This window comes from Patagioenas fasciata, chromosome 1 (assembly GCF_037038585.1).
Source record: "Patagioenas fasciata isolate bPatFas1 chromosome 1, bPatFas1.hap1, whole genome shotgun sequence".
Lineage (NCBI taxonomy): Eukaryota > Metazoa > Chordata > Aves > Columbiformes > Columbidae > Patagioenas > Patagioenas fasciata.
This window is the reverse complement of record NC_092520.1, coordinates 151,900,695-151,923,862: the sequence shown is the minus strand read 5'-3', so window position 1 is coordinate 151,923,862 and position 23,168 is coordinate 151,900,695. Positions and strand designations below refer to the sequence as shown.

Here is a 23,168-nt window from a genome sequence, read left to right as displayed (position 1 = left end):
TCTTCTTGAACACTGTCAGGCTTGGGGCCATGACACCTCCCTGGGGAGCCTGTTCCAGTGTTCCACCACCCTCTGGGTGAAGAACCTTTTCCTCATGTCCAACCTAAACCTCCCCTGGCACATCTTCCTGCCATTCCCTTGGGTTCTGTCATTGGTCACTAAAGAGAAGAGATCAGCACCTGCCCCTCCTCCTCACCTTGTGAGGAAGCTGTAGACTGTGGTGAGGTCTGCTCTTAGTCTCCTCTTCTCCACGCTGAACAAACCCAGGCTCCTCATACGGCTTCCTCTGCAAACTCTTCACCAACTTCATAGCTCTCTTCTGGACACTCTCCAGTAACTTTATATCTTTTTTATCCCATGTTGCCCAGAACTGCCCCCAGTGCTCCAGTTGAGGCCATACCAGTGCAGAGCAGAGCGGGACAATCACCTCCCTGCCTGGTTGGCAATGCTGTGCTGGATGCACCCAGGACACGGTTGGCCCTCTTGGCTGCCAGAGCACTGTTGGCTCATGACCAACTTGCCGTCCACCAGAACCCCCAGATACCTCTCCACAGAGCTGCCAGTCACTAATATTGGAGATGCTCTAATTTAAACTAACTGCCATTAAAATTTCTAAAGTATTAATGATCAAGACCAAGATGCCAGGAAAATGTAGGGCCTCCAGACTAGACCTAAAACTGAAGCTTTCACCCCTTCACAGTCTGAGATGTGCAAGGACAACTCTCCTGTCTGCTTTGAGTGAATATCCCTCTTGTACTACCCCTGTTGCATTTCCAAACTGCAATGCAGTTTTCAGTTGCCTCTCTGAAATATCATAGGGTGCTCTGTGTGTTGCTGGATGGCCAGTGTGCATCGCCAATTCTTACTGCTTTTTGGAGACCAGCAGTAGTAATTCTCTGTTTAGCCTGAGCCTCGGGGCAGCACAAATCTGTATACTGGCCTGCTAGTCCAAAGACTTGTATTTTAGCTCTGATTCTGCGACTGTGATAGGCAGATGGCCTCCTCTCACTTTAGCAGACCTCTCTTCTTATTTTGGTTTGTCAATGGCCATTGCAAAGTATGTGCAATACTCCACATCCTCTTGTACCTCTAGCAATAATTAATCTATTCCCAGTTACGAGCAACCATGTATCAGCTAAATGCATGTACAAACACATGCCTGTTATCCAGTCTTGCTTTTCTCGGAAGGAAAGGGTTTATTCATCCTTCCTAGCCCAGGAGGGAATAGCCCTTTCCACCCTCCCTACTCTTCGTGTTTGTTGCAACCTTTCTCTCTTCTTCTCCTGTTCATTATTGTAGAGGAAACAGAGACTTGGCTGGAAGCCAGAAGAGCAGAGAGAAAAATGTTCCATTTTATATCTGTGGGCAGAGGTGACAGACAGGTCTGGGAAGGAAAGTCCACACAGTACAAAAGAGTTTCACTCACCCTTGCATTGCAGGGAAGGGAATCCAACACATGGCAGCAAGGGGGCTGGAGGCACCACCTCTCTCTCAGCGGGGGTGTCCCCATCACTGCGAGACATTATGTGCATTAACAACTCATTGTCCTCTTATACTTGGCAGTCCTCGTCTGTCAGAGATATTGCAGGCCCTGGCCCTTTCACTCTGTTTGTACCTCGCACAGACATACTAAACAGCGACCCACGAGTAAGTAAAAAGGCCAGAAGTTTTTGGCAAGCTGACCATGAATTTTTGGATTCAGGTGCCTTGCACAACCACTTCTTAAACACTCCACTTTCTGCTGCAGGTCAAAGACTGGACTGCCAAAGGAGTGATGCCTCAAATTCTCCGGTACCATATGGTGGGTTGTGCCAGTCTGTTGTACAATGACCTGACAACAATCACCAACATCACCTCTCTCCATGGGGACCCAATACACATCAGCTACTCTCAGGTAACAGAGCTTGAAGAAACAGGGGACAATAACAAAAGTCTGTGCTCATTCAGCTTTTTTAAAACACCTGAATGGTTCCCTTTCCTCATCTAATGCACAAAAACAAATAAATAGCATTAAAAGAAGACTGTCATTCAGGTGAAGCATTTTGTACTTATCTGCTATGCGAAGAGTGGTTGTACAGCCCTTGCTTTGATGCAAGTTGTTTTGTCCTCAGACACTGGGTTTATGACCATAATGAGAGAAAAGGGTAATTTATTAAAACTGAAGCTACTGTTTGTTACAAAGAAAGGATGGTCTGGGCTCACCATGTCAAATAAATTTGGCATCAGCCTCCCACAGAAAAAGTGTTTTTGTTGCCTTTCCAGAACTCGGTATTTTTGAACAACAAAGCTGAAATTATACTCCATGATGCTGTTGGCACAAATGGCGTGATCCATGTCATAAACCAAATTCTGGTCCCACCACATATGCAGGATTTCCCCCCTAAGAAGGTATGTGCAGTTCATTGCCATTCTCAACCCACGGGCTTTTCCACAGCTACTGTTAGTTATGTAAATCACGTAAGTCACAAAAAAAAATATATATACATATATGTATACTAAAAAGACCTTATACAAACATTGTTTGATGCTGCTGAATAAATTAAATGTTATATTTAAAATTAGTTCAGGAATTACAGTTATAGAAAGAACAGTATAAAAGGACCTCTCCACAGGGCTTTTACAATGGCTTTGATTTCATAATAAGAAGGGACTTACGGGGAAAGCAAGGCAATATCTGCCTTTTAAATACCCATATAATGTATTTATGAGATAAATTACTGAAATTCCTTCCTTTCTTTGTAGGAAAGCCTGAAAATGGTTGCAGCCAAACATGGATACATCCTGTTCAGCAGTTTGCTAGAGGTGAGGACACAAGAGACAGCAGCCGTTAGACAAAGATTTTTAAACACTTTTTTTAAAGACAAAACCACAGACATGGCATCACTGGCAGGTTGGTGTTCAGTGGAGCCAAAGGGCTTACAACACAGTACAAGACAACCCTGGTCACCATGTGATCCCTCTCCCACAGAGGTACGAGGATGTCAGTTATACCCACAGCCACATTTTCCTTCCCCACTCAGCTGTGTCCTACCATATGTCAAATTATGTGGCCAAGGTTTGACCTAAGTATGAATTTTTGAGCCTAAAGTTGAGCCGTCAGCCTCGTTTTCAGTGGGCAGCCCTGAGTGATGAAGCACCTCTCAGAAGTCAGTCATGTAACTCAACTTGGGCAGCTCCACTCAGCCATCTGTTTTTTAAAGTCACGGTGTTTGCAGGTTGGTGACCAGGCAGCCCACAGGCCACTGCAGCAGGTTATACCAGACATCCACCCCATAGGTTCAATGTCATTTTAGACGGAGCATTAATCTTCCATCCCAATTTTTGGCATGTTGCAGAAAAACAACCTGCTTGGCCTGATCTACGATCCTATTCACAAACCCGTCACACTCTTCTGGCCCACAGACGCAGCTATCCGTGGGCTGCCACAGGAGCAGCAGGACTTCCTCTTCAAAAAGTCCAACACTGACAAACTGGTGCAGTACCTCAAATTCCACATTGTCCGTGATGCTGCGGTAAGCCCTTTATTTTTAGGAGTATTGCCAAGGCCAGGACATGCAAGCCCAGACACATGCATCTCCCCTCTTTCCTTTCCAGGTGTTGGCCTACCAGCTCCCCAGCTCTGCCTCGCTGAAGACCCTGCAGGGCTCCAACCTCAGCGTTAGCTGTGGGGATAACAGGGAGATTGTAAGTGTTCACACCGCCAGCACACTTACCCCTTCCCCCTCCTGCAGGACCCACTGTGCTTGTGCGTAGTCCCCAGAGAGGGTCAGTGGCACCAAAACTTAATTGGTCTTCACCAGTCCATACCAACCATTACAAAACCAGGGCAGCCAACCCATCAGATTCAGCAAACTACATGATTTGCAGGACTCCTTGGAGCTGTGATTTTCTCTATTGTAAGATGCTGTTTGTTCAAAACAGCACTCAGTTACCTCAAAACTGAAATATCAGCACATTTTACTACGATGAAATATACAATGGAAAATCACTAAGGTGAATCTGGCTTTGGCAAAAGCCAGACGAACATAGCATCTGCATGCAAACTCTGATTCGTAAGGACTTATGAGCTAAGATTGGAGGCATGCATGCATCCTGTTACACCAGAATGGCACATTTTTCTTTGCAAATATATCATATCATACCTGGCAAGCATCTGCCTCCAAAAACATGGCTAAGCCTAAACATGCATAGGTAAACCTGTGAACATCCGTCTTACTTAATCTGTCCCTTTCAGGAAAGGAAAAAGGTCTGCCCATCTGAGAGGTTATAGCATTCAGCTACAGGAAGAGAGGTCCCCAAATTGGTTTCAAGCCCCTGCAGCTGTCATTGTTAGCTATGGGATAGTTCAACACACCAAGAACATTCCTACAAGAGGATGATCCCCCGCTCCCATCTGAGCCCTGGATTCAGCCGGGCTCATGACTTGTTATGCTCCTTTCTCCCTATCCCATCTCTCAGGGCACCCTTTTCCTGAATGACAGACAGTGCAAGATCATGCAGCGGCAGCTGGAGTTTGACGCGGGCATTGCCTACGGCATCAACTGCCTGCTGACGGACCCCAGCCTGGGGGGACGCTGTGACAGCTTCTTCACTGTGGATTTCATGGTCAGTTCTCTTTTTTGGTCTCCCATCCTAGCAAAGACACAGACCGAGGGCCAAACCCTGTCCTCGCAGAGACCAGGGCAAAACTTGCGGCAGCTTTGACACTGCTGAGATTAAGTCCTACTACTTCAGGATGGCTTCATCTGCTGCACTGGTTAGAGCTTAAGTTAAGAAGTGCAATATGAAGCCTGAAAGATAGATACACAACAGAAATCCTGCATCCACACTAAGCAACAGAAAGGCCAAGTGGTTTCAGTTAAGACCTGTTTACTGAGCTCTTCTCTGTTTTCAGTAAGAACAGTGCCTTATAAATGCAAGCATAAATTTGAGCATGGACAGATCTCCCTATCATGCTTTTAAATTAATACAAATTCACACTATGAACTTGGTCATACAGATTGCTTTTACAAAGTTCCCAAGTACAAAGAAACGGCATTGCTTTCGCAGCTGCACAGGCTGCTAAGGGCACAAGATCAAGAGCTGCCTAGTCTGTTAGCCAGGCTCTTGGTCTCTCACATTTCTTGCTTTCCCAGAAATATCCTTTAACACACCTGAACAAGCACTGTTAGTGTGGAGTACATTTTCTCCATGAACTTTGATGGGTCCCACAAACAGGAGGTTTGGAACCCATTTAAAAATGGTTTCAAAATAATTTTATTTGAATGTATGAAAAAGTTACCTAGAAGTAAAAAACAAACAAACAAACCAACCAACCAACCAAAAAAAAAAAAAAAAGGCCAGTCTTAAAAAAAGCTAATTGGCATTTATATTTTGATGATGATGATAAAACCAACACTTGTGTTTAACCCATCTGGTCAGGTTACCTTTTGTTTCATGTTGTTATTAAATTAAATTAAACAGATATAATTTCCTCTAATCTGATCAGCACTTCCCAAGAAGTAACCATTTACCTCTACTCCCAATTAGACATCTAGATCTGATGCAGAGCACCTCAGTATTTCTTTGAAGAATATTCACCATCTCTTCCCTATTTGTTCAAATCCAGAGCAAAGTTTCTTCTTCAAAACTTATATTCTGGTATCAAAACTATTTTCTTGCATTTCATGGCACTAAATTAATTCAACTATTTTGTTGTCATTCTCCTCTCCTTTTTCCAGAGTTTTTAATAATCTGTTTCAAGTGTAATAAGCCTAGACTGCTCATATTTGCTGTTCTCATAAAAGAGTTTTTGTCCATGTCAAACAGCCTTCTGTTGCCATTATTTTAATACTTTTTTTTCTTTTCTATTTTTTACAACAGGGACATTGTGTTAGCTGTTTCAGTAATTCTAAATGCCCTCCAGGGACAAAACCAAAGGTAATACATTAAAATTTTGCATTTAAGCAGTATTAACCTGCTCGTCTCTGCTTCACGCAAGGAAACTAGAATAAGTTGCTTTGAAAAAAATAAAAAGAGAACCCTCAGCAGTGAAACCACGCGGTCCAGTGATGCCATAAAGCATCAGGGACAAAGCTGTCACTGGGCAAACATCCAGACACTTGTGGTGGGGGACGTTTGTCAGTCTCACACAGTATCAACTAGCAAGTGCTTTGGTTGACTTTGGAGCAGCCCCTCCATCCTCATCAATGGTGCTTAGCAAGTGGGGAATCAAAGAGAAGGCAGGGGCATCACACTTCACACATCACATTTTGATGCAATGTGCATCAGAAACTGCTATTTAAAGAGGAAATAAACCAAACTGCCACATAGCACTCATCTTACTGTGGTTTTCCCCCTCTCTGTGCTGGCACATGTGATGCCCAGGAAGAAATCCAGTGGTGCACATACAGGTCCTATGGGCTACGGAGGGACGGCTGCCGGAGGAACTGCTCCATGGTCATCCACACGGCCAAGTGCTGCAAGGGCTACTTTGGACCAGACTGCCAAGGTACGACACACACCTCTGCTGGTCTGTGGCCTCCCCAAACACAGCTGTGCAGCACCCAGCAGGCTGAGCTGCAAGAGCTGGGATAGGGGGCATGAGGAGAGACCAGCTGCAAGATGAGGAAACTCTGTTGGAAGAGCTAAAGTACACAGAAAATATTACTGCTTTTCTATTCCAAATAATCTCTTTTTCACGTTTACAGCAAGTTTGAAACGCCATGCTAGTGGCAAACTAAATGAATGCTATAGGGCAGGGGTGTCAAATTCATTTTCACTGGGAGCCACATCAGCCTGGCAGTTGCCTTCAAAGGGCTGATTGTAATTTTAGGATTGTATTAATGTAATGAGTCCTACATTTATACAGTCCTAAAATTACATTTGGTCCTTTGAAGGCAGCCACAAGGCTGATGTGTCCCCTGGTGAAAATGAGTTTGACACCCCTGCTACAGAAAGTAAAGACTGCCCTGCTATAACCAAGCCCAGTGAGTCTTAATTGGTCACCAGCTGAAAGTGCTTTCAACACAAAATAGGACATCAGGTTCATGACAGTGATACCAGGACAGACCAGAGACACAGTATACAATTCCTCAGCCATGTGCAAGTGCACACATCAGTGGAGTAAGCTCAGATATCGTAGCTTTCAACAGGTGTGAGGCAGTTTGGGAAGCTTTGTCTGCAGCTGCTTGTAAGCAGACACTAAGGAAAGGTGTGCTCCTTCACCTGCCAGTCCCATGGGGAACAGTACCAAGGCTCTCAAAAGGTCACAGGGGGTCAGGATCTGGGTTAGGATCTCTGCTGGCAGACAGGTCCAGGGACACACAGCCCTGCCAGCACACTGGCTGGATTTGAGAAACACATGGGGATCCCAAGAAATTTTGTCCAGCCCAGATGCCTTTTGTGCTCACTGCAGCAGCACAGAGACCACATGGATGTGCACAAGCAAGGCTGGATTTGGGCAGGGCCTGGGCAGTGCCATTCACTGATGGATCTGAATGAGCAAGCAACCAGGCAACAGCATCCAGACCCAGGGCTGGGAGAGTCCACAACACCTTTCTGACAGAAGTTGTAGAAGTGCATCAAGGAATTTGGAGCATGAAGCTTGCAAGTGTCACAGGTGCTTTTACACACCCCAGCAAAGATGCATTTACAAGCCTTCCCCAGTTCAAGGATATTTACGAAACAATAAATAACAGTGACAATGAATAAACACACACTTGAGCTAAACAGCCACTTTTTTTTTTCTTAAACCTTTCAGCTTGCCCTGGGGGCCCAGAGACCCCATGCAATAACCACGGCTCCTGTGATGATGGATACAGTGGGACAGGGGAGTGCCGCTGCAACAGTGGCTTCAACGGGACTTCCTGCGAGCTCTGCTTGCCGGGCAGATATGGCTCCAGCTGCAGGCGTAAGTTGAAGTTTCCCTTCCTTGCTGTTGCCCACATCACACCTAAACTATTTTGTCAGTGGTAGGTTAAGTAAACCAAGAAAGGCTTCCCCTTTTCAATACCAACATTTTTCTCCAAAGACCTCTTCACACAGTGGGATAGCACAAGGTCTCAGAAGGCAAGGGAGCAGATGCTTCCTTAGCTTTCTCTGCAAGGCTTCTCTTGTCCTCATATTGCACACAAGTAACAGAGGATGGAGACAGAACCTCCATCAACAAGTGTTTTCAACTACAGCACAGCCTCCTACCTCATCCCCATCGAGGGCAAGACAGCACTTTAGCAATGTGATTCCTAAAGGATCGGCAGGAGACCAAGGCCACACACTACTTTTGCAGAAAAGAAAAAAAAAAGAACACCAAGATGAAAATAGTTTGCGAAGAGGGTCAGCAGCCAAGAAACTTCTCACATATTCCATTTCATCACGGCTTTAAATGTAAACTAAGTGGAACCAGGATCAATATCACCCTTTAAATTTAAAATACTTTCCCAACATAAAGCCTTCAGATGGGAAGCTACAACATTAACCCTTCCATCCTAACTGTGTGCACCTGTAGTGCTCATGAGGCACATACAGAGGCGTTTATAAGCTAGGTGTCTTTGGGGTGGAGGCAAGACACTAACTCTGGATACCAATGCTCAAGAGTATGCTTACCTGCAATTTAGCAGTTTATAGCACAACACAGCATAAACTGTGTGAGCTGGTAGTCTGACCCAGATTGTGCTAACAGAAAAAATATTTTATAGCCTCTTTAATATATATTTATGTCAGCCAAAAATTAGATAACCAGACAATAAAACTCCTTTTCAGCATGAACAGGTCTTCACAGAATTAGTTTCCCAAGTCCTGCATCATTTTCATCTTTAAACAGCAATATTTCAGGAAGAGGGGAAAAACAAGACAGGATGCTATTTCATTACATTATACAACAGAGAGACACCAATAATTCTGTAAGAAGGACTCTGCACGTAAGTTATTGCAGGGTCCAAAGAGCGGGAAAAAAAAAAAAATCACCTATAGATGAAATCACTCCATCATGCTTCAGTTTGCAGGGCAGAAGCAGTAACATCCCATGTATAAAAGGAACAAAAGGAATTCAGAAGCTTTTAGTCATAAAAATACCAAATTAAAAAGAAAAAAAAAGCTAATCTGCCCACATTTTACAGCAACGGTCACTAACCTCGTATTTGGCTTCCTTACTCAGACTTTTTCCACAAGCAGCAACCAAGCACATTCTCTCTCCACACACCTCACTCACTCCTCTCTGGCTAAAAGGCTTCCCCACAACTAGAGCTGCTACACATTAGAAGAGGATGGGGCTGGACCTTCAGCTCAAACATTAACTTCTTCCCACCACAGTTCTTTGTGAAGTTTACCACTCTAGCACAATGCAGATCAAAATACGTTTTCATTTTCAGAGGAACAGTGAATGAATGCCAGTTATTAAACCATAGGTTCACAGGATAATTTAGGTTGGAAGGGACCTCAGGAGGTCTGTAGTCCAAGCCCCTGCTCAAAGCAGGGTCAGCTCTGAGCTCAAACCAAGACATTCAGGATGTCTCCTGTTGGGCTTGCAAGCCTCCAAGGAGGGAAACTGCCCATCCACTCTGAGCAGTCTGGCCCACTGCTTGACTGGCCTTGTAGTGAAAAACCATGAGGTTAAATTTATCTAAATAATTGGTAAATAATACTGTATGTAAACTGACAGTCTATTTAATGTTTCTCTAGGGAAAGATTTTCCCTTTTCCCAAAGGCAGCTCTGCAAGTGATCCCTCTCTGTTCCTTTTGCAGCCTGTGAATGCAAGACCAACGGGCAGTGTGATGAAGGCTATTCAGGAACAGGACGATGTTTCTGTGAAACGGGATGGACTGGCCGGCTGTGTGAAACCAAGCTAGGTCTCTGCCTCCTCCCAGCAGGCTCCATTGGGTGGAGCCATGGGCTGATGGCACTTACGATCAATAGAGGGTTAATAATGCCAGAAGCCCTCACTGGAGGCTAAGGGACTCTGCTCTGAACATTAAACATCTCCCTTCACCTCCCTGTCTCTTTTGTGAACCGGGAATATAAGTGTTTATCTCCCCTCTGGAGGGACTTCGGGCTATGTGAGGGAAGATATCACCCTAGAGCTAAGCAGTCAAAAATCAATTCTTACAGGTTTTCCAGTTAGCAAGACTAGTACGAGGGCTTTTCTTTCTGCATGAAACAAAGGCATTATAAGATAAATACCGTCTTCACCCCAGCTATTCTGCCTTCCCCACAGCTCTGCAGCCAGTATGTTCCCCAAGCTGCTCCATCAATGCCATCTGCACAGAGAACAACACCTGTCAGTGCAAGCCCTTCTACAACGGGGATGGGATCACCTGCACAGGTGAGCTCCCTCTGGCACAGCCTGCTACAAGAAAGCATGTTGTCCCCTCTTGCACATACGCTTGCATGCGGTTACTGTCTAGTATGAGATTTTGGCTGCCAAACATAAAAACTGCCACACTGCAGCAAGTGGAACAAATGTAGGATATATACAGATCAGTGTTTTCCGAAGCAGGTGGCTGGCTTCAACAGGCTTTACCGAGCAGGAGTATCAACAAGAAGTGTGCTTCCTTCGGGTTTTAGAGACAAAAGAGTTTTCAATAGGGTTTCCCTTACAGGATTTTCTTTGATGACCTCTGGTAAGGCAGTTCCCCAGTAACATCGCTGCAGAAATAGTCATTCTTTCTCAGCCAGGTGTCTTGTGTTCTCCAAAGTCACCCTGGCCAGAAGTCTGCAGGCTGATGCCATGTCTCTTAAATCAAGGACACCTTGACAAGAGCTTCAGAGCCCTAAAGGATAGCCTTTGCACAAGTTCAGGAATGCCTCAGAAAACTCAAACAGGATTTTTTATCCCCAAACAAAGTGTTCTAGTATTTTTAGTGTGCCTTAAAAATCTGGAGATGGTCTATCTTTGTGAAGAACATCCTTTACTCACCTGTTTTCTTTTCTCCCATGCAGCTGCAGACCTTTGCAAACAAAGCAACGGTGGGTGCCACAAGGCAGCAGACTGCACGCAGCTGGGAGTGAAAGTCTTCTGTAGTTGCCAAAAAGGATACAAAGGCGATGGCTTTATGTGCCTTCCAATAAATCCTTGCGCCGACGGGTTCAATGGAGGCTGCCACGAGCATGCCATTTGCACTGTCATAGGACCTGTAAGTTGAATGATTTCCGTCACCAGCAGGGAGGTCTGAGGCATTTCTGCCTGGTGCCAGCAGAAATCCTTCCTCTGGCTGGATCCCACTCTCTACCTCTCACAGTCCCTGTTTTCCAAAACAACCTTTACATAGCTCCAGCCTGCTTTCCCCATCAATTTGGTATCCTGTCAGCTGAGGGCTGAGGAACAGTTTGAAATCTTTCCTCTGGGGAAAGTGGTGCTACAACAGATGGGGTATTTTGCATGTGTAATTTTTCTGTCTCCTTCTCAGCTCTCCCTAATTGGATATCCCTATTTGCATTAGGAATTTGTTGGATTGAAACTGAATGTATTTTGGTAGCTAAACCTAGGGACAATTGGGAGAACAGTGTCACTTGTTGGTTGGCTGGACCCAGCTTTAAAAGCTCTGCAGCCACATTGTACGAATTCCTTGGCCCACACGGTCAAAGTTGTTGAGGAAAACATGTGCAGTGATTTGATCCAGCACTTGTCCTGGTGTTTTCAGTGTCACTGTCCATTGCATATTGGTAGCTTGCCTGATATATCTTCCAGAAGCTATCTAGAAAAGCCTTGCTGCTAATCCATTCCAGCTGCCAGCCATCGCAATCCCTGGATGTCACCAACTACTGCTTAGTTTATAGTTCTTAATGTATTATTATCAGTGGAATACTAAATTTCTTTCATGCTTCCATGCCCCATCATTTAAATATCATTTTGATAGGCTTGCCATCCATTTTTGTTAATTATGTGTCATATAATTCTCCAATGCATGTCATTAGTTTTGTGAATGGAATTATGCTTTGGTATTGATTCAGCAAAGAACCCAAGCCTGTGTAAACGTTTTACTTAGAAGAATAAACATCAGCCTCAGAGTTTGTGGTCAGTTGAATCACAGTTGTTAGTAGCAACTTTCCTGTTTGTCCATTCCTGGCTATATCAAGTGAAATTTTTCCAGCAGTTAGCTAAGTATTTGTTTTCGCCTTTTTTATTCTCTCTCTGACCAGGACAAACGCAAGTGCGAATGTAAAAATAACTACATCGGTGATGGGCTGAACTGCTCAGTGATGCAGCTTCCTCTCAACCGCTGCTTGCAGGACAACGGGCAGTGCCACTCCGACGCTGACTGCACTGATCTCCACTTCCAAGGTGAGGATGGCACACCGTGAACGCCACGGGACTGGGACATTGCTGTTCCTGTGCCACTGCACTGAAGCCAGTGGCCAGGATCCTTGTGTCCCCTTGAAACAATGAGATGATTAAAGTTAGAACGTGTTGCTTAAATACTTTGCAATACCGGATTTCTGAAGGAATAGGTGAGGGCATTCCAGGTAGGAATGTTACCCCTAAGGGAACCATCTGTCTTAATTGCATTTCGCAAAATTCACAGGTATTTGTACGACACAGTTGACTCTGTGGCCAGACATGGAAACCCCCTCAGAAAAAGCCGGTCCTTCTCTCTCTTTGCAGATACCACAGTTGGGGTTTTCCACTTACGGTCCCCACAAGGGCAGTACAAAATGACTTATGAGAAGGCAAAGGAGGCCTGTGCCAATGAGTCAGCCACCGTTGCTACATATAACCAGCTGCTGTACGCACAGAAGGTGAGGTAGCATCACTGCTGGAGGAGATCCTCAGAGCGGACCTAGCCACAGCACAAATGGACAGGGAGGAACAAGGGGACAGCTCCATGCTAATAAGCTTCATTTTCCCTCCTTTCCTTTCCCCATGCCCCAAGGTACATTTGGCTGGGAGCAGTTTCCAGACTGTTTATTGGTTTCACACCTGTTCATACAGCACTGCAACCAGTTGCCAAGTTTTTGTTTACAATTATACTGGAGTGGGATGGTGAAGTCAAATTTACAGTGTTTTCATGGGGGTTTTAATTAATAGCACTTCTTAAAGGAATATACCCTTCAGAATTATGCTTAGATTATTTTTTTTTCAATATAAGGCTCCAGGAATCCTTTCCCCAAACGCTGTGAACTTAGCAGAGCCAATTCCATTTTCTTTTCCTTGAGTGTGTTATAGACAACACATGGCTTACATCAGCGGGATGAGCATCACACCTTGGGCTCATAAAACTTGTTTTAGAAGGGTGGGCAAGACTGACTCTGCCTTTCTGTGTCCTTCCCATCTGCGGAAGGAAGACAGACAGTCACCACTTAGAGACACCTTTAGCAAAATGTGAGGCTGGACCACAGCCAGCAAGTAAACCTCCTTCTGCTACCTGAGGACATTCAGGTTACAGCCTGAGCTGCACGTCCCCTGCACCCTATAGTCTAAATATTTCTCTTGAAGCAGCAAAGCCAGTAGTGGGGCTGGCTCCGGCACTTCTGGGGAGTTATTTTCTGTGTTAAGCTGGTTTGTGAGCCTTTCCCACACTGACAAAAGGTGGGCTGGCACACAAAGGGATTGCACATCGCCCCTGTGGCTTTCACACCCACCTTTAATCCTGCCCAGCTTTGGGCTTCGGGCAGGTTTTCCCAGGAAAGGCTCCCTTGGCCTGTATGGAGAACCACTCACTCTCAGAGAGGCCCCATCTCCGCAGCCCCTTGGCCCAGACCTCAGCTCAGGGTGTGGGACAGAAAGACAGACAGAGCCCCCTCAGAAAGACAGCTAGTGGGTGGGGTGGTGCCTGGGTGTCCAGGGAGGACAGTCCCTTTCGTCCACAGCACCCCAGCCCTATCACCCAGCTCTCTCCCAATTGTTTTTTCCCTTATGGCTGTGCTGGCTGCAGGCGAGGTACCACCTGTGTGCTGCCGGCTGGCTGGATGGTGAAAGAGTGGGCTACCCAACTGCCTTCTCCTCCCCAAATTGTGGCGCTGGGCACGTCGGCATCGTGGACTATGGGAAAAGAGTCAACCTGAGTGAAACCTGGGATGTCTTCTGCTACAGAGAGAAAGGTAAGAAGGTCCTTTGTTGTATCCCTCTGCGCAGAGACGGAACCCGGGTTTCAGTTCCTTTGGTCAGCAGCAGGTCACCAGATAACATTGCAAGAGATTCTGCTTCTTTTTAACTTAAAAAAAAAAATCTGTTGCTTGAAAGTTGTTTTTCAGGTACAGGGCAGCCTAAAATCTTCTAGCAAAGATTGTTTGCCCAACACTGCTATCTGTGTTTGTACCTTCCAGAGGTGAACTGCACCTGCAAGCCTGGCTATGTGGGGGATGGCTTCTCCTGCAGCGGGAACTTGCTGCAAGTGCTGACGTCCTTCCCAACGCTGACCAACTTCTTGTCGGTAGGGCCCACAGCCGAAATGCTGCTCAGTGGGGTGAGGGGAGAGAAGCAGGGTCTGCCAGCAGCTTGTATCTCAGTGTTTGCTTTCCTAGCAGGTAACAACTCCACACCAGCAAAAGCAAGGTGGAGCAGTCTAAATCTGCACTGTCAGAATCAGAACTTAGGTTTTGGCATTTTTTTAATTACTTTTTTCAGTGAGGTTTTGGGTTTCTAAAACTCATTCGGGAATTAAATGTTACTGCAGCTTTAGCTTAAGGAGGATTCTCTGCACAACTGCCACTGGCTTTCTAAGCATCACAAGGAATTGTGCTTTGTAATTTTACTGAATTCCTACTGGAGAAAGTAGGAATTTCTTGCTGCTCCTCAGAAAAGCATTCTATGTCTATGCCCCATAGACACCAAGGGCCCAACTCCTGCAAGTCACTTTGAGACATGCTTATCTCATCAGCAGCTAAAACTTCATTTTGAATACAAACTTTTTTTTGTAGTATCACTCTAGAGCTGCTTCATAGCTAGTAACAGAAAGCTTCTCTGTCGTTATTTACATGGTCTCTTTTCAGCTCCCCACACAGGAGCGCACAATTGGTCTTTAGTAAAGCTGGATTTTGTTTCTGCCTAGGACATCATGGCTTACTCCAACAACTCTAGGAAGGGGAGAGAGTTCCTGCGGTACCTCACAGACCTGTCAGTGCACGCCACTCTCTTTGCTCCAAATGATAGCGGGTTAAGGGAAAATGAGGTCAGCACTTTTTCCTCTTTTCCTTCTTCATTTCAATAACATTTTTAAACAGCCATTATAGCTGTATCCCTGTGAAATGTAAGCTTAAAAAATAATAATCTCAGTATGACATTTCTGTTTAACCCCACATAATTTAAACTGCACTTCTGAAAGAGATGAGTTCATCCTTTCCATTTTTCTTCCACAGTTAAGTGCAAGGTCATTGAGCATTCGAGTCAATACAGACTTTTCCATCAGGGATTTTAGTTACACAGTTATGAAGGAGTCTGCCTAAGATGAAGTCTGTTCTGGCTTATTAACATCGAACACAGTTATTTGAAGAAAGCAAAGCACAGCTTTGGTATTTCCCACAAATACAAAAAAGGCATCTGTTCCTAGCTTCATTTCCATGCTTATCCCTTTTTACTTTCCTTTCTTCAATCGAACATTGTCTCAAACAATTCACATGGGTTTCTGCCCTGGCTTGCATCTTCAAGCTGTTGGGAATCTCTCTGAGGCTCATCATTTCAGGTCTTCAAACAAAAGAGTAAAATCCTTTGTCCTGCCAAAATCAAGGTACTGCCTGCTGCGGGCAGCCATCAGAGGCCAGCGGGGACAGACGATCCCACTGCTCGCATCCAGATTTCCCAACAGCTCTGCCCCACATTGCACTTGCTGCAGCATTAACAGCAAAGAGGGGAAAAAGGTCAGAGGCACTTAGCCTGCTGGTAAATCTAGAGGATTAATGAAATCAGTTAATGTTCCTTGTATTTTGCTATTGTTTGTAGACACTTTCTGGGCGAGACATTGAGTATCATTTATCTAATGCCAGCATAATGTTTTATGAGGACTTGACCAACGGCACCACCCTTCTAACTCGCCTTGGGGAAAAACTCCTCATTACAAATACCAGGGGCCAGGAACATGAAGCCCCCACCACTGAACAGGTACCTTTTAAATAAATCTCCCATCTTCGTGCTTTTTCCCTTCCTTATGCTATACTCTGTAATCGGGTAACACAGCGATCCAGAAAGCAATTCAGTAAGGTTATAGTGGGCAGCAATGAGAGGCTGCCTTCAGAAGGCTCTTTCCTGCCCGCAGACTGCAGGATAGCAGCTGGTAAACTGCAAATCTACAAGTTTGCAAGTGGCCGGGCTGTTCAGATGGCCTGCAGGAATGGCAGGATGGGGACAGGGTCTTGGTTCAATCCTTCTCTCTGTCTGGTAGGATTATGAGAGATGGCAGTGTGATAGGAGCAGAGATGAGAGCAGCAGCTTATCATCAGAGAAAGGTGTTGGCATTTGCAAAGTTAACTTTAAAGGTAACTTTCTGGGGGAGAGGAGACCCCAGCATAGCTTTGGCTCAGAGCAAAAGTGGAAGAAACATGAGTTGACATTTTGAATTGCTCTTTTGGTGGAGTTCTTCTAAACGCAAAACTTTATATCCCTTTTGAAATGGAAAGTATCCTCTGACATTTTAGGGGATTGCATCTTTTGAAAACACACTCAGCTACTCATTTTATCTTAAGAAAATACTTGCTGCCCAAGCATTTCAAATGACTTCTCTGACAGCAGCCCCTTGAGACCAAGCATGAGAATTATCACGCACATGATTTGTATTTTCAAAACCGCTTTATACTGCAAACTTAGTAATCACATTAATAAAGTAAACCTTCATGAGAGATCGCGTGCAGCGGCACAAGGCTTTCCTGTATCACTCATTAGCATGCAGATGCTCTTTTGGTGCACTTTGATCTGCTATTTGAATTAGAACAGATTCGCCTTAAAAAAAAATATCCTCCTTTCTTCAAAAGCTGCCAAGGGGAGGCTTAGAGCCCATTAACACATATCTTACTCCTGCCCTTCAGAAGCTGGCTGGAAATTTGTAGCTTTTCTTACTCCCCGGAGGACCAGATCAGGCCCCTGGTTCCCTTGGCCACAGCGATGCTCAGTGACATGCCAGGGTGGGAAGGAGAGGCAGTGGCTGCTTTCTGCATGTGTTCCAGGTTGACCAAGCACCCACCTGCCCCAGCACACAGGGTCGGAGCCCAGGAGCTTTCCCTGGGACCCTGGCAGGGCAGCACAGGGTTGAAGGAGAGGGAGGAGGACATGGTGTGACTCCTACACCACTCTGCAGTGCCACCACAGCTGAGCCTCTTCCTCCCTGGGCACAGAAAGTCACCATGTGCTCTCGCAGCAGCAGCGTACCACTTTGTGCCAGGGCAGGAGCAGCTCCCAGCTCTGCTCACCAAGGAGAAGCCATTTTGCTAAGATGAAATTCAAAGCAGTTTGCAATAGTGCAGACATCTATGAACCCTCCTTCCCAAAACACAGACACAGGCTGGAGAGACTCAGGATGAGCCCAAAGCAGTCAAGGACTCCCATTTTCAGCAGAATTTACAGAAGTGTTGAGGTGGCAACAACTGATCCTGTCCCTCTCCCTTCCTGATAAGTTACCATGTCGGGCCGCCTTCCAGCTCACAGATGCTAGGCCACCAAATAAACTGGGGTCAACAACTCCCCATCAGTGCTGACCCAGCTCTCTCAAACCAGTAAGCTTGGAGCACGTGGAATCCTCAGCATGGGAAACAGCTGTAAGGGAGGCAAGCTGCAGGCTGCCTGGCAATCAGGAGTAACAGCACTCCTGGGCACAAACATCACAACAACCTTTATTAAAAAAACAAACAAACAAACAAACAAACAAAAAAGACAAATAAATTCCTGAAGACAATATGCAGGTAATGACAATGGCTACTTCATGCACAGGTTTGCCATGACCAGCCTCAGGCCATCCCTGGCTGATGTCCAGGGAGGCAGCGGTATAAAGATTTTTCTCTGTGTGTCAGTAACTGAGGCAGGGAAATAACCTCAAGGTTTCAGTCCCGAAGCGAAAAGGGTCAAAGCTCAGCTCTGATTGCTCTTTCTCCTGGCAGAGTGAGATCAGATATGTGGACAGAAGTGCTATTGTTGAGTGGGATATAATCGCTTCCAACGGGATAATCCATGTCATTTCAGAGCCTTTAAAGGCTCCACCAGCACCTGTGAGTACCAAGTGATTTTTTTTTTTTTTGGGTGGTGAGAGGTGGCTGTGGCATAGATCAACCCATTGTTCACATTCATATATTCCCAGTTTCCCTCCCATATATCAGTTCCCATTTAAAAGGTTTGAAAGAAAATTTGAAGTTGAGAACAAGGTACCAGTGAAGATTGTTCAACATATTTCTGTCTGAACAAGTTCTTTCCACATTTATTTTCTATAAATAAAATAAAAGTTCTATTTTATAATGGAGCTCATTTTTATAACAGAGGTTTTATAAAACTCAATTCCAGTTCTTTCAGAAAGGTCTTTTAAGCTTCTAATGAAAATTTTTAATCTTGACTTTGCATTCATTCCTATCCAAAACAAGGTGTTTTGGAGACAGATATTTTTTGTCTGCACAAATCCCTGCAATAGTCCTAGTTACCCAATTATCTCTCCCATTAGAAAGATGAAAGCAAATAGTGCATGGCAAAATAGCACAGTTAGAAAAGGGTGGCATCCGTTCCATAGAAGCAGTTGCACTGCTTCACGCTAGAACAAAAATGGGACAGGGTCCAGCAGCAGGGAGCAGGAATACTGTTCTGTTTATTTCCTGCCAGCAAAGTTAGTGCTTTGTATGAAAGGGAGGAAAAACATTTTGTTCACCTGCAATGCAACTTTCACAAAAGTGATCCCTGCTGCCCCTGGGGGAGGTGCACAGGGAACACCTTTCTTTCCAGTACAAAATGTTTTCCTTAACAAAGTGTTCAGATGTGCAGTGTTAGTGCTCTGCAGCTCTGTTCCACGCAGGGTACTTACTCCGTGACAGCCCAACACAGGCTCAAGATGACCTTGCAAGACCCACCACTTACCTAATCTGAAGAACTCTTCTGCTAGGGTAACTCTGATCCTTCTCTCCCTGTGCTGAAGGGACCTCACATTTACAGCCCATCCATTCGGGAAGTGGCTAACCAGCTGCCTCCTCGATTCACAAAATTAATCCTATTGATAAACTATTTCTCACCTTCATTTTGTTCTGAGCAACCATTTATCCTTCACAAATCCTTCCTCATGTTCCTAGAAGCTCAGTAATATGCCTGCACAATCTCAGTTCACAAAAATCCATTGCAGCCTACAATCCTCAGAAGTAGGAAATGACACGCTTGGGTAAAAGCATAAATTACTGCTTGAAAATGATTCAAAATAATAGGCAGTTTCTGTCAGCCTACAGCAGCATGATATTACAGTCTTTATAATACCTTTCACATTCTAGAGGACAACCAAATGTCTTCTAATGTTTAGCTGTCCAGCTGCACCATGTAAATGACTTTGTTTTCTAAAAAAAAAAAAGTAAGTGAAGTGAGCATATCTGTTAAGACAACAATGTGATTGTTTTTGCCAGTTTAATAATTAGGTTTCTAGTTAGGAAACCACAGAGCTAAGACATCACATGGAAAAGCAAGCTTTACAGCATGCAATCCAGATCCCTCCTCACCTGCTGGATTGCCAGCAAGACCACCCTGCTCTGGGGAGATTGCAGCCTGAGTGGCTACATGTTTTGGGATCCTTCAAACTTATTCTGACCCCTAAACTGTTGGTTACATTCCTGGTTATCAGTCTAGCAGGCTACAGAGCTGCAGAAGGCAAAGCAGAGTGTGGTGGCATTTCTCCCATTTAAATTAAATCCAGATCACATGTGAATTTCATTCCTTCACCTCCATATTTATTAAAATATTCATAAAACATACAGTTACTTGGATTGGCACTTTACCTGATTGACCGAATAATGATTTCAGGTTAAGGGCATTGCATATTTTGGGGCAAAATTACCTACAGAAGGCAGGTGTTGGGCCACTGGCGGATCCCAGCCTTGTGCACCCTCCACAGAGGCTGGCATTCCCTCTGACCAGCAAGGAGAGGAGCCTCATCTCAGATGCAGTTTGGTTTTAGGCCTGGTAAGGGGCTCAGAGGATGGGGTACGTGGCTGCCAATAACTGGCAACAACCAACTCTTTCCCAGAGCCCAAAAAGCAGTGATTCTGTATGATTCTGTGAATAGGCTTGAACTCAAACAGAACTCTATAGGACTGTAGCACAGGTTTCCAAAGCTGCTTAAGGGAATTTGGTATCCATTTCTCCTCCTCAAGCCAGTGAGCTTTCAGCGTCATCATAGCCTCTGTAGCTGCTCTGACTAGAAAAGATGGCTTACGCGTGCTCTGTAACTTCAAAAGTGTGAATGACGTGCTGTACTAGAGTTGATGTCCAGTACCCCCAAAAAAATCTAGCGTGTAATTACTATCAAAAGGCCATAGTTAACTGTCTCCAGGGAATGTGTATCAGGAAACACAAGCACAAAAGCAATTCAGGACTAGGGCACATCTCAAAAGGACACTGTGTGTGCTCAGGTGCTGGAAGGTGACCAGTGCCCCCCTGTAGCTCACTCACATTCTCTCTTGCTTCCAGGCTCCTCTCCATGCCAGTACCGGGACAGGAATATTCTTTGGCATCTGCCTGGTTGCTGGAATTGTGGCTTTTATCGGATATTTTTACCTCAGGTTCAGGAAGAGAAACATGGGCTTCCAGCACTTCAAGGTAAGGTGACAGGCAGGAAGGCAAAGCAGGGAGGCAGCACTACCCCAGACCCACCTCCAAATTCTCCTTGCATTTTACTAAGCTAGGAACATTCCCAATCACTTCCCACTGGAACCACTCAGACTAAGATATGAAGAAACTGGGGAGGGCTCACACACTTTGTCTTGGGCATGAGCTTACACTTGCTCCCCCAGACCTCTCCCTTTAAGGTGCCCAACGGAGTCCTGTTCTCACAGAAGCTTCCAACACCAAGGACTGGCCAAAAGCTTATTTAACTGCACAGCACTCATTCAGAAATCTTTGCCTCACCAGACCACCCATCCTTAGGGAAGCAAGTAATTACAACCAGTGGAAGGGCACCTGTTCTCTTCCCCCTCACTGCTAATAGTTTGGCTGCTCTGGAGGTTGAAATGTTTGATAGGAAAAAGGTCGGGTTCAAAAGTCAAGCAAATTGAAATGATTGTCAGGACTGAGAAGTGTATATTTCTTATACTGATTGCACTGCCATGCTTGCTTTCTCTTAACTCACTCTGCTAGCCCTACATAGTACCATGAGAATGTGAAACCAGCCAGCAACCCCCAAGCTACTCAGAGATGAGGAATGACCAAAAAAGTGTTACAAAATACAAAAGAATCAATCAAAAAGCAAGTCTACCTAGAAGTAACCAGAAATTCCTTCCTATTCTAGACATTGCCTAATGTGGTACATCTTCTAGAATCAAAAAAACAGAACCATGAGCCAGGGGAACGCTTGTATTTCTATGTAGTTAGAAAGAGAGCCCTCAGGAGCAACCAGGTACCTCTTAGCCCAGGCACAAGGCCAAGGCCATGATTCCTCTCCTGATCTTTGCTGAGGCTTAAAAATAACAGAGAGAAAAAAAGGTACTGGCGTTAAGTGACCTGAGATAATACAACAACCCAGAACACCATTCATACCCAGGGACACTAATGTAGATGATAAAGCCAGTTCAGTCACAACACTGCATCAGTTGGTAGAGAAGCTTAAGTGCCCCCTTGCTTAATGCACTGGTAGGAGATTGATTTTAAGCATGTTTGTGTGATTTTGTGTAGTCAAAGGATGACACTGATGTAACACCACTGGACAAGTCACAGCCTTCGAATATCACCAACCCCTCTTATGAACGTTCTTCTGCGCTGACTCCACCAGAACCTACTTACGATCTTTTCTCAGTAAGTGTTCATTTTTGTTTGAGATTAAGACTCAATTAAAATCATGGTAAGAGGGAACTGCTTTATGAAAAGAAAATGCCTAGTTAGGAAAAAAAGAAAAATCAATCTGGTGAAACAATATTCAAGTTCCTGGCTTTTCTGTCTTACCACTGCTAGAAATAGTGTCTGTGGCCTACAGCTGTTGTCTCAAGTCTACCTTCAAAGAGAGCTGAATTAAATTGGACTTCAAATGCTGGTAGATACCAGTTACATGTCTATAAAAACTTAAAAGGCCATCCAATTTTGTCTTCTCTTTGCTGTGAATGCAGCCAAGTGCCGTGCCAGCACTCTGCAAAGAATCTGAAATGCAATGGGAAGGGGACTGGGAAACACAGGAAGGAAAGTTTGAGTGAAGCCAGCATATTAGCCTCAATGGTCCAATTCCGCAAGACCCTCATGGACATGCAGGGTCTAAAATCAAATAAATCTTTTTGCATCCAATAAAAAGACTTGTTAGGTACAAAAATGTCAGGTGCAAACTCTGCCCTCTGTATAGACAAATTTGCCAAAAAGTGACTTTCATTTCCTAACACAACATTCAAGTCTAATTTTTTTTTCTATTTTATAGGATTCAGATGACCAGCAGCTTGTTGTAAGTGGTCCTCATGATCAGAATTAAAGACTGAATTTGGCATCAGTCAATTATAAAGCACATTTCTATTTACACTTATTGTGAAAATAAACAAGCACCTACATGTTTCAGGGAATAAAATCTTGTTACAAATTTTAAAAGAGCTTTGTTTAAGATGCAGTCTGTAGAGTCCACAGAGTTACCCACCTCAGAAGCAGTGGCTGTATATGAGCAATATCAATTCAGAGTGCCAAATGCAAAACTGAGCCTACATAGAAACAAAGGGACACTTCTCTGTGAAAAGTATGACTTTCACTAGCCTGCTGTCTAACTGCTTTTATTCTTCTGCACAGGCTTTGAAATGGATTCAAACACACAGCCAACTTGGCAAATATCCCCAATTTGCTAGTACTCCAGCTCTACGCTTTCATTTTTGCTCAGTTACATCTAGAAGTGGCAAGTGTGAAACAGAACGTGTGGTAAACTAGTATTTTTTAAACTTAAAGGAATTTTTGCTAGTATACTTTCTTGTAAGAATTCCAGCAGCAGGAAACGCATCCAGCCTGTCCACCCTGCTCAGCTCCTCTAGCTTTTCTGTCTTTGCTCCAACTTGACCATGGTTTGTTTACATCTCACCTCATTGTACAAAGGGAAATAGTAATTGTAGCAGGTTTAACAAGACATATAGGTGATAT

At 44.6% G+C, this 23,168-nt stretch overlaps 1 protein-coding gene across 7 annotated transcripts in view; it reads left to right on the top strand.

The window, feature by feature from the left end:
• Nucleotides 1–22,634, top strand: part of STAB2 (stabilin 2) — an 85,892-nt gene extending 63,258 nt beyond the window's left edge. For 5 of the 7 annotated variants that reach the window (XM_071818024.1, XM_065840622.2, XM_071818008.1 and 2 more), the window contains 23 exons: nucleotides 1,564–1,647; nucleotides 1,748–1,894; nucleotides 2,263–2,388; nucleotides 2,743–2,802; nucleotides 3,336–3,512; nucleotides 3,595–3,684; nucleotides 4,459–4,605; nucleotides 5,863–5,919; nucleotides 6,367–6,490; nucleotides 7,742–7,891; nucleotides 9,721–9,825; nucleotides 10,191–10,298; nucleotides 10,916–11,109; nucleotides 12,116–12,257; nucleotides 12,579–12,712; nucleotides 13,849–14,014; nucleotides 14,240–14,346; nucleotides 14,965–15,084; nucleotides 15,852–16,010; nucleotides 17,996–18,103; nucleotides 20,544–20,672; nucleotides 21,744–21,863; nucleotides 22,471–22,634. In XM_071818024.1, coding sequence (XP_071674125.1) covers nucleotides 1,564–1,647; nucleotides 1,748–1,894; nucleotides 2,263–2,388; nucleotides 2,743–2,802; nucleotides 3,336–3,512; nucleotides 3,595–3,684; nucleotides 4,459–4,605; nucleotides 5,863–5,919; nucleotides 6,367–6,490; nucleotides 7,742–7,891; nucleotides 9,721–9,825; nucleotides 10,191–10,298; nucleotides 10,916–11,109; nucleotides 12,116–12,257; nucleotides 12,579–12,712; nucleotides 13,849–14,014; nucleotides 14,240–14,346; nucleotides 14,965–15,084; nucleotides 15,852–16,010; nucleotides 17,996–18,103; nucleotides 20,544–20,672; nucleotides 21,744–21,863; nucleotides 22,471–22,521 — 2,805 coding nt within the window. In that variant the 3' untranslated portion in view covers nucleotides 22,522–22,634. The remainder of the gene's footprint in view (nucleotides 1–1,563; nucleotides 1,648–1,747; nucleotides 1,895–2,262; nucleotides 2,389–2,742; nucleotides 2,803–3,335; nucleotides 3,513–3,594; nucleotides 3,685–4,458; nucleotides 4,606–5,862; nucleotides 5,920–6,366; nucleotides 6,491–7,741; nucleotides 7,892–9,720; nucleotides 9,826–10,190; nucleotides 10,299–10,915; nucleotides 11,110–12,115; nucleotides 12,258–12,578; nucleotides 12,713–13,848; nucleotides 14,015–14,239; nucleotides 14,347–14,964; nucleotides 15,085–15,851; nucleotides 16,011–17,995; nucleotides 18,104–20,543; nucleotides 20,673–21,743; nucleotides 21,864–22,470) is intronic. The other 2 variants (XM_065840613.2, XM_071818009.1) reach the window with 2 other exon arrangements.
• The last annotated feature ends 534 nt before the right edge of the window (nucleotides 22,635–23,168 follow it).